Raw genomic sequence first — 16,524 nt, forward strand, 5'->3', positions numbered from 1 at the left:
TGAATGGAAACCACGTTACAGGCATGCTTGCCAAATACCTGGACAAACTTGTGCTCCATATCGGACCGCTCACATTTGCAAAATTATTATTATAAACCTTTTATGACAGGAAAAACACTCTTGAAGTAATTTTGTTTTTATGAATAAATCTCAGTTTCTATGAATGAATTTTGTAAGAGATTTTTAATAAAACTATAGCCTTGATTACTAGCTGATGGAAATTAAAGCCTTTCAGAGCCAGAACACAGTAAGATTTCATGATAAAATTCTTTGCACCTCTAGACTAGTTTTCTAGCCAACAGGCTGCATAGGCTTACAACCAATGGGAAGTATGATTTTTTTTTTCCTCCTTTTCTCCACCCCAATCCCCTTTGAAGCGCTAATCAAGCTAGCTAGAGCATTAAGAGAGTTCCAAGTCCAAAGCAGCTGAGGCAGAACATCTACTTGATACACTATAGACATCAGCCTTTTTTAAATGTTAGCTTTCTAATAGTGAGCAAGTTTTACTATATTAAGCAATAAAGGAAAGAATTCGTGTTTACGAAGTGCTCATAAAATAAATCTGACGTATTTAATAATATCACAGCAGAAACTCACCTTTGCTACCATGGCTGGCTATTGGTTGACTATTACCTTCATCACGCTGGAGAGATGGCAAGGGTGCGCTATGTCTAGTTTCACTCCTTTGAGTCATTTGAAGAGAGGTTTTTAATAGTGTAGCCTCTCAGAGATACTTAACACTTCGCAAATTCCATTCATTCACTTCTGAGGGCAACCGCAACGTCAAGCTATAGGCCTAATTCTAAGTGACCTGTCCGTCTGCATTTATCTCAACCAAAGCATCAATTGCCCTCTTTAGGAAACGGTAGTGAAAAAGGCATCAACTTTGAATTTGGCACTTAAGGCCAGGCAGGACAAACCACCGTGTAAACAAATAAAATGAATTTATTCCAAGAAACATAACAAGGTCAGGAAACTTTTGTCACACTACTTGCTACCAGTTTAAGCCCCAGCACAGGTCACTCCTACAATGGGATAGCGAGTTGGATTTCTAACACGTGCCAGCACGTTAACGGTGTATACAGCTCTTCACAGAATCCTAGGAAAACGGTTGACGAGCACTGTAGCAAAGAGCCCAATCTCCCCTCTTAACCACAGCAAAAAAGCTTTAGTTTTTAGGAAGAGAAGCTACATAGATTTGATCTACACTTCAGCATATTCACGATCAAACTTGCTTGACTTCACATCTTTCATTCAACACTATCTGCAATACTGTCCCTATATGAACACTTAATTGCCTCTTCTATAAGCCCTGAAAAACACCATCACACATGCACCAAACTTCGGGGAATTCCTGCTGCAAGACAAACCGCAAGCACTTTCACAGAGAGAACCTACACAACTAAGTGTAGCTGAGGAGCTTCACCTAGCTCTTCAACACGCGTGTATCTCTTATCAAGATATAGTACAGACCGAGTTTGTACTCAGCATTGGAGCAGCTAAACATACAAGCCTGAAAACAAAGGCAAACACCGTTCTGCAGTCTGCAGCATAAATCACAAATTTAGAAGTACCCTTTTCTCTTAACAGTTCTTCCTGTCTACTTATTCGGCTGTTGCTGCTGAAGCACAAATGCCAGTTTTATGGAGGTGATCTACAGAACAATTTGGGAAGTTTAAGTTTAGCTACTTATAGTTTCTGAAAGGGCATAAAGATAGCATTAAGATTCAGGAATAGCTGTGCTAGTAATACCTGTGCTACCAAGATCTGCTAATTAAAACTCCACACTGGTAATTTTCATATAGAGAAGAGATGCTAATAACACATTAGGATAAATTATCACAGGAAGCAAGAACGTCTTACCGGTCTGTGCTTGAAGTTTTTTCAAATTATAGGCCCCAGGACCAACGAATCTTAACCTTTTTGATAATGGAACGTGGATAGTTTCTGAAAGGACATTTAAAACACTTTGAAATGCTAAATACGATAATCTTGAAAGCTATCACAAAGACATTCATTTAGGTTTTAATCTTCCATAGCTACTCGTATTGTTTGCTGAACATTGAGGTAATTACATTTAAGAATTGAAATAAATGAAAACATAGAATACAAATACTTCGATGAGTGTAAATTACCTTAAGCCATACCAATACTGACATCTATATCCATTCTGATTTTGTGACAGTTTCACATAACCCCAGTTTAATTCTGCTTTCTGGTCTACAGTGAAATAGTACGGTGCTGCCTCACAGGGCAATAAAACCCAAAAATTCACCTCAAAAAACCCAAAGAAAAAATAACCCCAAGAGGCAGGGGCAGAAACGTATAACAAACATTCATTAAAACAGCCGTTTTGAGCAGCAGCTTATTGTTAAAAAGATAATTACAAGAGACATGCATTCTTATCAACATATAACTAACATTACCTACAACTGGTCCACTTTCTTTTCTGTTAGGTCTGGGTTTCGCCAGCGTTTGGTTCATAATTTGTAAAATCTCCCTCTTTGCAGCTGTGGGGATTAGCAGGGGGGAAAGCAGGAGGAAGGAAAAAAATAGAGAGTTTTGTATAAGACTAAAATAAGTTTATGCTGTTTTTGTTATAAAGTAGATAAACACCTGTTCATAAAATCTGCCTCCTGCCTAGCTTGAGAATTTATCATGGTAACTTAACACATTTCAGGGAGTGCATGTTTGTTGCAGCACAACATCCTGCTCTGTGCATACAAGACCTATGCCTTCAGCACATTTATTGATTTTACGCGGCCTAGAACATTACATACAGGTTTTAATACAGCATGACAAGAATTCTATAAACTGATACGGCTTAGTAATATTGTACTTGCATCAGTCAAATCCAAAATACCGCATGTAAATATTTTATAATATATTCCTCCGCCCTGATGTTGCTCTTCTGTATACGTTCCCTCCCTCCTCGCTTTGCTATGCCACTGATTTTATTGCAATTTTTCAAAACAAGTTACCCATTGCACTAAAGTTAGTATCACACCATTTTTGTTCTGTTGTAATAAAAAGTAACCTCCAGGAGCAGCAGACACTTTCACTGACACTATGTACAATAATAGGAAACTTAAGTCTGGTGGGAAGGGCCTGGCTTTTTGGAGACTGAATGCTCCCCTCTGATATTAAAAGCTACTTATTTTGTATGAAGTGCCTATATTGAAATATAACAGACAACAGCCAAACCAGACCAGTTTTTTGAAGACAGCAGCTTTTTTCCACAATGAGAAAAAAAATTAATAAATTTATTATTTAGTTCCATAAAACTTAGAATTTAATACAATTTATCATTTAATAGCATAAAATGAGTGCAAATACAAATATGGACCTACCTGTAGCTTGCTGAATAGCTTCCATTACAATTTTTATTGGTATTCCTGGCAGTTTTAGATCAACCTAATATGAAAAGAGTTAAGTTGCACCAATATGTAAAGAAGGCTTTTTTAGATACATTCTGAGAGTTCCATTTTAGGGAGATTTAACGTTACAATACCTGCAAGGCAGTTATTCCTTTATTAGTACCTGCCATCTTGAAATCCATATCACCGTAGTAATCTTCAATTCCCTACCAGCATAGACAGAAAGAAAGCAAATTGGAGTAACTTTATCCCAGCATCAAGTCTTGTTGTACACAAAAAGTACATTCTATGTTTCAATAAGCCGCAAAGTAGTTCTGCAGACTTGGAATTACTTCTGACTCACGTGTTTTACTTCAGCCGTATTTTGCTGTTCAGGATTAACACTGTTCCTTTCTCTCGTTATAAATTAAAGAGCTGTTGTGGACTAGTTTCCGAACAACAGATCCATGGTTGATTTTGCACTATCAGTGGCTGCCACAGGAAGAAGTAGCAGCTGCACGATAATGTGCATTTCCCCCCCCCCCCCAGCAACTTTGCCAAGCACTCATTCTCCATCCAATATATTGTGCTTTTCAGTAAATTAAAGTATTCAAGAATTAATAATCTCTTTCTCCCAAGAGAAAAGACAAAATTCATTGGAAAGAGAGAGCTTATGAGAGCCTAAAAGAAAAAACTGACTAATTACAAAAAAATAAGAAGTATGACTGGATATTTCAAAGTCATTTTTTTTGTTTCTTTTGTTTTTAAATAAGGGAGGAGTTTGGGAGAAAACTATTCAATATTTCCAGTAGCATATGTTCCAGAATTAACTGGGCAAAACATCACAAAAGAAGGCATAGAGGATATTTTACAGAATTAAGCGGCAATAAAAACAACGCTAGAAACACTCACCAGGATGTCTGTCAGCAGACGATAGTCCTCAATATCTCCTTTTTCCTGACTGCATTTGGTAATGAGACCTATTGCTACACCTGCCACTGCACTTGATACTGGAACTCCTAATCATGGTAAATAAAAATACATTTTTATAACCTTTGGTCATTTCCAAATCTTATAACACATTATCATATGTCGTTTATCCTTATAAGGGCCATATTTTGTACCTGCATCCATTAACGCCAAACTTCCACCACATGCAGAAGCCATTGAAGAGGACCCTGCAGAGTTAGAATACAGGGGAAAAAAAAGTATTAAACACTGGTCAGAAGTACCTGAAACAAAACTTGCAAGTGATATGCTTCAATGACAGTCTGAAACTTAACTCGCTGCTAGCTAGAAAACACCGTGCAGCAACGCACATACTACACTAAATAATTGCAATTAGAAATCTTCTGTAGCAGAATATTTTTAACAAGCAATGGGTAATATAGTTTGAATCTTTCATGATACCGATACCAAAAAAGCTCAACAAGCATCATGATTAATATTAAATATTCTAGACAAGGAATCTGTGGGTTTCGCAGGAAGCTGCAAATGGGACTCCTTCCCTTTCTCCACCAACTCCTTCTCCCAGCCAGCTCAAACTGCAGTACTAGGAAATACGAGGCGGCCTCAGGGAGCTTCTGGCCACACAGGGGAATCTGCAGAAAGGTGAAACAGATAGCCCTCTCCCAAACTGGGGAGATGGGAAAGAACAAATACAGACAGCCAGAAGTTACCTCTAAGTCAATGATGGTACCAGCTGTGATTAAACACCAAAGAATCACATTTAATGCATGCTGATTTATTTTCCTCACTCTGTAGCATAAAAATGCCCCCAAATACCGTTTTATTAAACTCAGAACTTATGTTTACATGTCATACTAATACTGTGCTGTTATAAAAATTGAAACAAAAGTCCATTGTTTGTGACCATATGCATCCTTTTTACTTGAAGTACTTCAGGTAATAGAGCTATCAAGATTAAGAAGGTTAAAAATGAAATCTACTACCTAAAATGCCTACAACTCAAGTTTGTCAAACGTGGGCTTTAAGGACCAAATTTAGTCTCTAGCACTAGGTTAAAAATAAGAAAGTCATAATACCATTTGACTCTAAGACTTCAGAAGTAATTCGTATTGTGAATGGGAAATCCTGGGGAATAATTGGTTTCAAAGCTCTTTCTGCAAGTGCACCTGTTTGGAAAAAAAAAAACAAACACCAAGTGATCCATAAATAAAAACAATTAGACAAAATATTAAAACTTACAGCAGGGACTTCTCTAGTCAGAACTTACCATGTCCAAGTTCTCTTCTGTTCATACCAGTAACTTTGCCAATCTCATTAGTTGCATAAGGAGGAAACTATGAAGTAAAAGAACGTGTATATAGAAATTAACTAATATTTTTTCTCCATGTTAAAACATACACTTAGAAAAAAATTCTTTGAAGAATTTTTCATGCACCTCAAGGTAAAACAATTAAAAAAATAATCTAACTACCACATGACTTCTATTAGTCACTTAGTTTGCAAACCAGGACCAGTTTAGATAGTATTTAGTAAGTGTTTTACTTCCACAGAACAAGAGAGAATAAAGCAGTTGCAAGGTAGTTAAAAAACAACACAAGCTTAGTCCAATTGAACTTGTCAAACAACATATCAGAGATCTTGTTTCTGTCATACAGATAATGGAACAAGATACACCTGTTGCCAGTATGAAATACTTTGGGCAAGTTCCAAAGGCTGAGAGATCCAAGATGTAAAAGCACCTATTTACTATTAGTGTAGTATGTCAACTGAACATATTAATAAGAGTTTACTAAAAATAATAGAGCAGGTTAATCCTGCTTTCAGCAATAGCCCATTCTTAAGGAAGTAACCTAATGTTAAGATATTAAAAAGGCAATTTACAAATTATCTAGTGCTTTTTTAGGAAACCAGCACTTGTTTCATAAATCGCAGTATACATTCACATACGAATTAGAATTAATAAATTCTAGCAAAGCTAGAGATAATTTATATCCTTGGAAGTGATCAATTTCACCTTTAAAAACAAGACATGAAGCCCTTCTGTGAATCATGCAGAAAGGTGTGACACAGTAAGACTCTCACCTCATAATGCAGCATGAAGTTTTTATCTTTTATTCCACTATTAATTAAAAAAGACCATGTCAAAACAGAGCAACCAAACATGTCTTACATACAACAGGTAACACATAAGATTATATTCAGTCATGCTTACAAATAGACTCAGCAAAAACAATCAATAGGTTTGCTGATCACCCATATTTTTCCTAAAGTTTTCTATGTCGTCAACAAATTAAAAAGCATAGCCTACAAAGAAAAAAACCTCATGTGTTATTCATCATCATTAAAATGGTTTCCCTAGCTGTTTAGAATAGAATAGGCCCTATCAGTTCCTTACGCTGGTTTCGGTGTGTTTGAAGGAAGAAAAAAATAAAATTCAAACTTCAAGAACATCAGCATTTTACTGTACACGTTGCAGTGAGGACTGGAAAACTTAAGCGCTCAGAAGGAAAACTGAAAATCTCTGTAACCACAAAATAGCTCTTGATTAAATTAAAAAAAAAAAAAACACAACATAAATCTGTGCTCAAAAAAGTTACCAAAGCACCACAAGACTTGACCCTTAGCAATAAATACAAAAAAGCTAATCTATAAAGAAAGTTGCTTCAAGTCAAGACTTGCCTGTAGTTTCATATAGAGGCAATCTCTCATTCGTGAAGCCACCTAATGACAGCTAATTAAAACCATTATTCAACACAAACTAATTCCAAGAATACCAAAGTTACAGAACATAGACAAACACCTCTAGATCAAAAAATTTAACTAAAGCAAAGCTGACACTAAAATGTAAAAGCTCCCACATTGGTGGGATGAGATCACTGAACTGCAGCTTTAACGGGAAGGAGTTTCCCCTTCCCAACAAGAGAGCCCTCAGCAATAAAATGTTAACGGCACAAGGGCTTGCATGCTACATCGTAAGTTAAATTTTCCTTACTCCACTAAAAAAAGAACACAAATGTTTTCACCCTCTGAACATTTTTATTTTGAGACAAAACAAGAACATTTAGATAGGCTGATTCAGTTGAGGGAATCCCCCCCCCTCAATGATCTGCTTTTTAATTTTTTTTTCTATTTGAACCGAACTTGACAAACAGAACAGCACTTCATGGGCTCCATGCATCCAACTCATCAAGCAAAACTTCAAAAACTGTGAGAAATGCATTAAATGAGTAGAATACATATCAAGTTCCAAGTGTGACGATGAATATTTGGAACAGAGGGAATCAACTTTCATCAATCGTTTTATTTAAAGAGACTTGATAAATGGACGCAGTTTTACAGACTCAAGAGTAATTAGCTATTTTCTTTCTCTCAAAACCAGACTGGACATTACTTGTAATACTCCCCAATTTCAAATGTGGGCCTATGGAATTAACGTCATCTTAACAAAAAACAACTGCCGAGATCTCTTGAAAATAGGCCGCTTCAAAGTCTGATGTTACACATTTTCCAGTCCTAATGAATACATATATATATATATATATGTCAAAGTTCAAGGAACTTTTATCAAATGTGCTTAAATGTTCGCTTTCTTCTATTACCACTGACAAAACACCAGAAGATATACCTACCTCACTGCTGTTGAGATAAGATCTGATTTTACGCTTGATTCTATAGAGTCAAATGTAACTGTACAGAGAACCTAGAATAAAACAGAGGGTAAATAAACTGCTCTTAAACACTTCCATGTTTCACAACTTCTACTGGTTATGAGGAATCAAAAAGAATGATTTCAGCAACAGATATGATGCCATCCCCTACCACTTCTGCAAACTTTTTTTTCCCTTCATCGCACGAACTTATTATCTGTAAAGATTATACAATCTTACAAGCAATCACATTTAAAAATACTAATTTAACACTGAGGAGTAAACCACTGTTTGCAACTACCCATGTACCCTGTAATACGTCAGATCAATGGCTGACAGTCTTCTAGGAAAATGAGCTATAAAAATATAGGAGATGAAATCTTGAGTACAATCTTAATTCAATCCAGCCAACATCTGACACTTCTGGCAAAGAAGAGGAAAAAAAAAAATCTCACTAATGTTATTTTTTTGTACAATTTCCCTATTTAGTCCAGGCTACATATGAAGTTCCTTTTAAAAGATTTCTCACGAGATGCACAATTTAGCACTGCCCTACATACCAATGACCCATTAACCGAGTCACCCGTTTTTCTAAATATGAACAGGATTACATTTTACATGAAAAGCTCTTGTTTCAACAAATATCTTTAACATAAAAGTCTACATAGAGGGATGAAAAAGATATGATTTTGGACTTATCTTATTAACAAGCAATTTTACTTCAAGCCATCCTGAACTGGAAAGCTTTCTTCTCAAACCACCTCCCTCCAAGACAAAACCCACCCAACCAAAAATGCCCCAAATCTGCCAACCTTAACTGAACAAGGAGAATCCTTACAGCTTCTAACTTTGGTTACTGGACATTCTTCAGAAAGTCTGAAGACACAATAATGCTTCCCAGACTCTTTCTGAGCACATATCCTTAGAACGTTATCCTAATGTCTGTACTGTTCATGCAGCAAGGAGCCAAGCTTTGTCTACTGTCTTAATGGACTCACACATTTTAATTAAATCTAAACTCTTTTCTAGTTATTACTATTTGAATGTGACGAAAAAGGAAACTTCGCATTTAAATGAAAGATACAAATCTTTCAGCTTTTGATAAATTAAATTTACGATTTCTGATGTTTAAAGATACTACCTGTGTTTGACCTCTCTGAAATAAGGCTGATCCATGAAGCATTTTAAACATGTTCACTTCACATTTAATATCTCTGAGGGCAGTCAAATCTCTCCCGTCACACCTAAAGTTGCAAGCAGAAATTATGAGATCAATGGAACTATAGTCTTGGATACAAAGTTGACAGAAATATTATTCACTAGGAGTTTGATATACTTACCTTCTATATTCATTCAGAACAAGATTTCTAAAAATATCCTTTGAAACCACATTGAAAGATTCCATGATTTCATAAGGCTCAGCCTCTGGAAATTTTTCTGGGTATAACAAAACAAATTGCATCCAAAGTTGGAAAATGAATTTTAGAGAACTTTTAGTAAAATAGCTTGGCCAAAAAGAGCACACTGTAACTCTAAGTAGTGCTAGCTCCATTTAAGCATTCTCTAAATATTAAGCAAGCAGAAGATAATACCTTTCAGCTGTTCTTCTGTTTCAAGCCTTATTTTGTTAATTGCTTCATCTCTAGAAATCTAGAACACAGGATTTGCAACCAGTTAACTCTACGGGGCAGAATAACAAAGAGAGGTTTGGGTTGTTGGGTTTTTGTTTGGTTTAAAATTCTGTAAAACTGAAGGAATAAGGACTAGGATTGTCACACCAATTCAAAAATCAATAATGTACTGCAAACAAATATTCTGGTAGGTAAGAATTTACAGAACAATTTATTATTACTACTGCAAATATATGCAGAGGAGGAGAAGAGTTTTTATTAACATTAAAGAAACTAAATCTTACTACAGTTCCATTATGATATTAATTAAAAATAATTATAGCATGTTTGAGTTGATTACTTACTTTATCATGGCTAGAATCTGTGAACACCGCATAGATCTTGTTAAAAGCAAGTCTTTCGGAAGAAAAGAAAGAATTTTTGAAAACACAGCTTAAAAAACACTTACATAATTACTTTCTTTGGAGGACTAAACGTTTGTTTTCTTTAGCAGTATGAAAGCCCCGGACTGACATTTATAAACATTACTAGCTCCAGCTGTCCTTCCTGCCTGCTCTCCTGCCACCTCTCGGAAATTAGTTATCACTTCCACAGCAAAGCTCATACAAGCCAACATATCCTGACACCTTTTGTCACCATTCCACACGACTGGCATATTAACTTACAACACTTTCACTGGGTTTTCAGGATATTTGCTTTGCCCTGTCCTTCTCACTAAGTACAAAACAAGAAAGCTGAAGGCCTTGTTTGTAAGTTTCTATGGAAAACGCAGCAGGTAATTCTGAACCTTCAAAACATGCTATTTTGTTAAACAAAATCCCCAATCTGATCGGAGCTCATCAAATTAAATCATTGTCAAATAAGCATTTTGAGTCACTGTGATATCTAGATATCAAAATTATTTGCTCTGAACTTACTTCTTTACACATTCCACAATCTCCTCAGGAGCAACAAATAACTTCTGAACAGTTCTCTTGACAACACCTCGTTCTTTCACTAGTTGTTGAATTCCCTGAATTATTTGCTGGGTATGCTTCACCCCGACTTTGATGGCGTGACAGAAGTCTTGTTGCAATATATTCTCGGCAGTTGCTTCCAACATAACTATCAATGGAAAGTTAAAAATTTAGTAAATTACTATTTTATTGTTCAATAGCAATCTAACTCAACTGAGGAAATACAGAGTAACATTAAACCGCCTAAATACAATCGAACTTATTTTACCTAACCAGAAGTTACCTATCACTGTTGTTTATTCCTACTATTGTGTAAAAATACAAATTTCAAAGATTAGGAAATACCTGCAAAGAGGCACCTACTTGATTTTCAAACACACATCAGATATTAATAATTAACCTACTTACCAACTTGATTTTGAGGAGCTCCAGCAACAACTAAATTTAAAGCACTAGAAGACATCTGTTTTCGAGTTGGATTGATAATAGTTTCTCCATCAACAAGTCCTACCCTCACTGCACCTACAAAGAAACTCCAGAAATTATTATAAGAAAGAAAGTTCTTTAAGGCATCATTTTACCTGGAAAATTATACATCTAGAAACAATAATTAAAGCTATGGATTCATTTTAAAATATTAGCATGTTAGCTATATATTAAGAACAAATCTGTAAGGCAAAATTCTCTATTCTTGAATTTCTTTTGGGTAGTATTACTGGGTAGGGCATACAATGCCAAGTAGCATTATACACAAGGCTGTAAGTCTATTGTGGTTTTTTTTTTGTTGTTGTTGGTTTTTTTTTTTTTAGTCATTTGAGCACATTTTCCAGAAAAAAGGCAGGTGAAAGGAAAATACAGCTAAATATTTGTTCTTGGCTAGATCATTTCTCTTCCCAAAAAATATTCACAAGGAAATAAAGCTCTTCTTGAGTTCCTGGAGAAAAAGTGTTCTTATCCAGCTATTTTCTAAATGATGCTTTTCAAGACTAAGTTTCTCTGAAGAAAAAACCAAGTTATTTGTCTCTATATTATACTATTTCTGGATTATAAGTCCTTCAGAAATTATACTTAGTCCAGGAAAAATAATGCTTTGAAGTGCAGTAAGCCTGTCCATTGTAGAATTATTTTCAATACTTGAAACAAAAGATAACGGACTTTAGAGTCAGATTCTTGTTAAAAAAGAAAGCATGAACTCTGGTCTAAGTCTTCCATTATGTTCAAATCATTCGTCATTTCAAAATATTTACTTACCAATAGGACCATTCCATGGGATATCAGATAATGCAAGTGCTGCAGAAGCTAGAATGAAGACAGAAAAATCTGTATTAGAAAAAAATGGATCACATTAAATCACCCTCAAGCAGTAATTTTTAACAGTCCTCTTACCTCCATTAATTGCCAGAACATCAGGATCATTCACACCATCTACTGCTAAAAGATTACAAAGGATCTGGCATAAGATAAAAGACAATAAATAATTTTGACCTATACATTTTTATTAGCTGTCAATACAAAGCTAAGGACAATGAAACAAAACATTCCACATATTTATACAAGCCTATACTGCAAATTAAAATTGTTCAGCTATTTAAACTACAAAGCTCACAAAAAATTCCACTAATGTATAATATTGTATCATATAACATATACTGTTAGCCTTTCTTTCCTCTGTTGTACAGAGGATATTTGAACTTTGTTCCTGTATCTCTACAACAAAATTTGGAAACTAGCATGTAATACAAATAATTTAAGACAAGGAGATGACAAACTAAAAAGCAGCATTACACTATTAGACTGTTTTTCAAAGTGTAAACCTCTCCTGGATGCTAATGAAAACTGCTTTTCTTAAAACAGTGCCTATATCATGTGAAATTTTAATGGGACATACCCAAGTTTTCCATTCTGAAGGCAGCTATAGTTAAGGACAGTGAGCGTGACCTACCTGTGTATCATAAAAGTAGCCTACTGGAAAGAGTGGTCTGATTGACCTATCTGCAAAAGAAATATTCAAAGTCTAAGTAGTATTTGGGTTTCAGTAGTTAGTATTTGGTTTGTCATGTAATAACCCCACAAGAAACTGACAGAACAGTTCAAGTGAAAGACCCAAACAAACAAAAAACCAGGAGAAAAGGCAGAGAACCCAGAAGGAAATTTAGCATGACATACAATCAACTCTAAAATTTCAATAGCACTCAGAGTAAAACAAGAGGTATTTGGGTGAGCATACCCACTGTCAGGTAACACGAGGTAAAAACATTGAAAAAAAAGTCTTCTACGCTTTAGGATGCAAATCATCTATTAAATAGCATTTCACCAGAAGTACCTTCAATGAAGGGACATAGTCCTCAAACAAAGAAAAGCAACAAAAGCATGCATGTTCAAAATGCTGCGTTATTTCCGTGATGCGTAGATTTCCTATTAATTTTGTTTCGGTCTGAAGTGTATAGGACTGTGTAACAGCCCAGGCCTTATAGGCTGTTCCCTCTCCTCATTCTTTTCATTGCTGTCTTAAGATATAAAACTGATGTCAAATACATCAGCGTAAGTGTTGAATTTCAAGGTGTTATCTTATTCACGAATGGGGATAACCATGATGGAGATGACTTCTCAAGCAGGATCAAGAGGGAAACAACGAGTATACACCAATCAGTAAGTCTGCCTCTTTGTATTTCAGAGTTTAGCTTGGTTGCCTCTTCCACCTCTCCAGAGAGATGTGTGACTGCAGAGGTAACATCTCTGCAATTAGGACGAGATCTTGGATACAATAATAAAGGTGACAACAAGATTTCTCAAGATCCAGGCTATGTATAAAAGGAATATGCACACAGCCCCACTTGTATACTGTTTTAAAAATCAGTACTGATAAACAAGAAACTACAAGTTTGTTTTCTTCTGACATTACTGCAGAAACAATCGACTCTGCAAACAGCAGTTATAAATTACTATCTTTTCAAACATTCATGAGAATATTACAAAATATTTAAAATACATTGTAAATAAAATGTTTCAGCCTACCTATTACTCTACTTGTAAGAATTTCTTTATCAGTGGAACCAAGTTCTCTTCTTAGATAGTTTGTAGGAATTCTTCCTGCTGCAGCAGCTTTCTGACGATAGTCGACCTTTTAAAAACAAAACGGAGATTCCTAAAGACAACAGATTACTGGTTTCAGAGCCACAGAATCAGTCAGGTTGGAAAGGGACCCCTCAGAAGGTCCGTAGCCCAATTTCCTGCTCAGAGCAAGGTCAACTCTGACTTCAGATCACATTACTCAAGGCTCTGTCCTGACACCCAAATGGACCCTCCCATTCCAGTTCATACATGGACTACCCAGCCAGTCAGCCCCCAGCCTGAGCTGCTGCAGGGCACCAGCGCACCTCAAGTTCAGGACTTTGTGTTTGCTCTTGTAGAATTTCATAGGGTTCCTGTTGGCCCCTTCCTCCAGCCCCTGGTCCCTCCCCTCCGGATGGCAGCCCTGCTTCTGAGTGTATCATCTGCACGCCCCTAGTCTGGCATCATCTGCGAACATGATGAGCAGGAATTCCAGGTCACCCATACAAGTATGAGACAGGCTGCGACCCAGGACAGACCCCCTGAAGAACTCACTATTATTCAGCCTCAAGGTAGAACATGAATCATTAACCCTTAATAACCACAATGCTTCGAGCCTCATAATCCAAACAGTTTTCCACAGATCTAAAATATAATGTCTGAACATGGATGTTGTGGCAGACAAAGTTCACAAGGCTTCTGTGGAAAGCCTTGCTAAAGGCAAGGTAGACAACATCCACTGCTCGTCCCTCATCCATAGGTCTAGTCTTTTTATCAGACTGCTATTCTGAAGTCCAAGGTCTGTAGCCTGCTACTTGCATTCCTCCTTCCCCCCAGCACCCTGAACTCCACTAATTATCGATTACTACTGCTAAGGCTGATTATCACAAAACTAATTTTGTCGTTAGTACTTACCACTAATGGCATAAACTGAGATGCAGAAGGCTTAGTTTTACTGACTGCTGTGACCATTACTGCTGTGTCACCTAGCTGGATTAAGAAAAGAAAAAAAATTGAAATTACCTGCAACCAAAATACCGTCTGAAGTCCTAAACTTATTCTCAAACTAAAACTCCAGAATATTCTTTGCAGAAAACAACCACATAAATCCATGCTTCACACCATTATTTTTGCTTTTCAAACAATTTTTTTCCCCCCTACAAAACACAGCTGTACATTCATTAGGGATTACATTGCCAGTTGAGGCTCTATATCCTTTTAATACGCTCTGATGTCCTAACAATGACAGAAATTTTGAAGTTGAACAAATTTTAACTTTTTTTTTTACCTGGACAACAGCAGATCCATCAGCAAACCTAGCAAGTTTTCCAGAAGACAGTTCCATCTTTCTATTAGAAAGAAATAATGTTATCACAGTGAATTCAAATAAATTTTCCAGTAATGTCTGCATTCATCTACAGCATCTACTGTACACAATGTTGGCTACACTTCATATTAGACATAAAAATCCTCACTAGATATGGAAATTTAAACTCTCTGACAAAAAGTGACCAAATCCCTTTACTTTAATGTGCTTTTATTAGAATCATAGAATAGTTTAGGTTGGAAAAGACCTTTAAGATCATCAAGTCCAACCGTTAACCTAGCACTGCCAAGGCCACCACTAAACCATGTCCCTAAGCACCACATCTCCCCAGCTTTTAAATACCTCCAGGGATGGGGACTCAACCACTTCCCTGGGCAGCCTGTTCCAATGCCTGACTACCCTTTCGGTGAAGAAGTTTTTCCCAATATCCAATCTAAACCTGCCCTGGCGCAGCTTGAGGCCGTTCCCTCTTGTCCTATTGCTTGTTACTGGGGAGAAGAGACCGACCCCGCCTGGCTCCAGCCTCCTTTCAGGCAGTTGTAGAGAGTGATAAGGTCTCCCCGCAGCCTCCTTTTCTCCAGGCTGAGCACCCCCAGCTCCCTCAGCTGCTCCTCATAAGACCTGTGCTCCAGCCCCTGCCCCAGCTTCTTTGCCCCTTTTGCCTCAGATATCCTGCTTCTTTCACCTAGAAGCAAAGCCTCACAGTCACATCAGATGTCACCTAAAGGCACATCTACGGCTTTGCTGGCACTGGAAGATGAACCACCCACCTGTTCAAGCTGGGTTTTAGAGCCTTGCCACTAGAAAACACAAGCACAGCCCTGCTGTACCCCGACAAGAAAAGGGGAGCTGCCTGCACACCCACGAAACACCGTTTCCCCCCACAGCTGCAGGATATGCCCTTTTCCGTGCGGGAAAGAGAAGTAAATACACCTGCCCTTCACCCCCTGTGAAGAAGGAACGGCACGCAGGGATGTCAGCGGCAATTTCTCCTCACGGTTGCTTAACCCACCGCCCCGGACAGCGCTCTCCGCTGACTCCGGGGCCGTGGGGTCTGCCGGCCCCCTGCCCAGCGCCAGTACCGAAAGCCACTCCTCAGCCCCGGCTCAGGGAGCGGGGAACACCCGGAACGCCTCCCCGCCGCTCCCCCGCTCCCTCAGGGCGCGGAGAGCCCCTCACCTGCCCCCCACCTCCACCGTCACCGTCCGGCAGGGCCCGGGCTCCGCTGCGGCGCCGCGGGTGGGCGCCAGCCGCAGCACGCAGCCGTCCGGTAGCAGCAGCCGCCGCCGCCATCGCGCCGCGGCCCCGCCGCCAACGGCCAAACCGCCGAGCGCGACGCGGCGACAGCTCGTGGTGGCGGCCATCGCGCCGGTGGGCAGGAAGAGGCAACCCCCAACGGCAGCCGCCACCCGATTGGCTGCCGGAGGCGGTGCGGGGGCGGGCTGCCGCGCAGTAAGCTCGAAGCGGATTGGCTCTCGTACCGGCGGTTTGGTTTCGATTCGGCAGCGCGAGCGCGTGCCTGCGCCCCCTGGCGGAGCCCCGCCGGCCACGGCAGCCGAGGAGGGTCAGGCGGCGGAGAGCGCGCGA

The 16,524-nt window shown here is 38.4% G+C and overlaps 1 protein-coding gene across 5 annotated transcripts in view; it reads right to left on the bottom strand.

The window, feature by feature from the left end:
* PNPT1 (polyribonucleotide nucleotidyltransferase 1) overlaps positions 1–16,321 on the bottom strand; it is a 32,347-nt gene extending 16,026 nt beyond the window's left edge. For 4 of the 5 annotated variants that reach the window (XR_015708042.1, XR_015708041.1, XM_087773878.1 and 1 more), the window contains exons 1-23: positions 16,117–16,321; positions 14,899–14,959; positions 14,526–14,600; positions 13,575–13,680; positions 12,502–12,551; positions 11,946–12,009; positions 11,811–11,858; positions 10,968–11,081; positions 10,521–10,707; positions 9,948–9,999; positions 9,565–9,622; positions 9,313–9,409; positions 9,114–9,216; positions 7,955–8,025; positions 6,408–6,444; positions 5,593–5,659; positions 5,402–5,491; positions 4,481–4,534; positions 4,269–4,375; positions 3,512–3,583; positions 3,351–3,414; positions 2,427–2,510; positions 1,864–1,947 (exon numbers count right to left, since the gene is read on the bottom strand). Coding sequence is in view for 3 of the 5 variants with exons in the window: in XM_087773878.1 (XP_087630004.1) it covers positions 1,864–1,947; positions 2,427–2,510; positions 3,351–3,414; positions 3,512–3,583; positions 4,269–4,375; positions 4,481–4,534; positions 5,402–5,491; positions 5,593–5,659; positions 6,408–6,444; positions 7,955–8,025; positions 9,114–9,216; positions 9,313–9,409; positions 9,565–9,622; positions 9,948–9,999; positions 10,521–10,707; positions 10,968–11,081; positions 11,811–11,858; positions 11,946–12,009; positions 12,502–12,551; positions 13,575–13,680; positions 14,526–14,600; positions 14,899–14,959; positions 16,117–16,301 (1,930 nt within the window). In the remaining 2 variants the exon portion in view is untranslated. Of the gene's footprint in view, positions 1–1,863; positions 1,948–2,426; positions 2,511–3,350; positions 3,415–3,511; positions 3,584–4,268; positions 4,376–4,480; positions 4,535–5,401; positions 5,492–5,592; positions 5,660–6,407; positions 6,445–7,954; positions 8,026–9,113; positions 9,217–9,312; positions 9,410–9,564; positions 9,623–9,947; positions 10,000–10,520; positions 10,708–10,967; positions 11,082–11,810; positions 11,859–11,945; positions 12,010–12,501; positions 12,552–13,574; positions 13,681–13,936; positions 14,079–14,525; positions 14,601–14,898; positions 14,962–16,116 lie in introns of those variants that run through there. The other variant, XM_087773879.1, reaches the window with a different exon arrangement.
* Positions 16,322–16,524: the final 203 nt, after the last annotated feature.

This window comes from Nipponia nippon, unplaced genomic scaffold, assembly GCF_047370975.1.
Source record: "Nipponia nippon isolate SJK-2023a ecotype South Korea unplaced genomic scaffold, ASM4737097v1 scaffold_4, whole genome shotgun sequence".
Classification (NCBI taxonomy): domain Eukaryota; kingdom Metazoa; phylum Chordata; class Aves; order Pelecaniformes; family Threskiornithidae; genus Nipponia; species Nipponia nippon.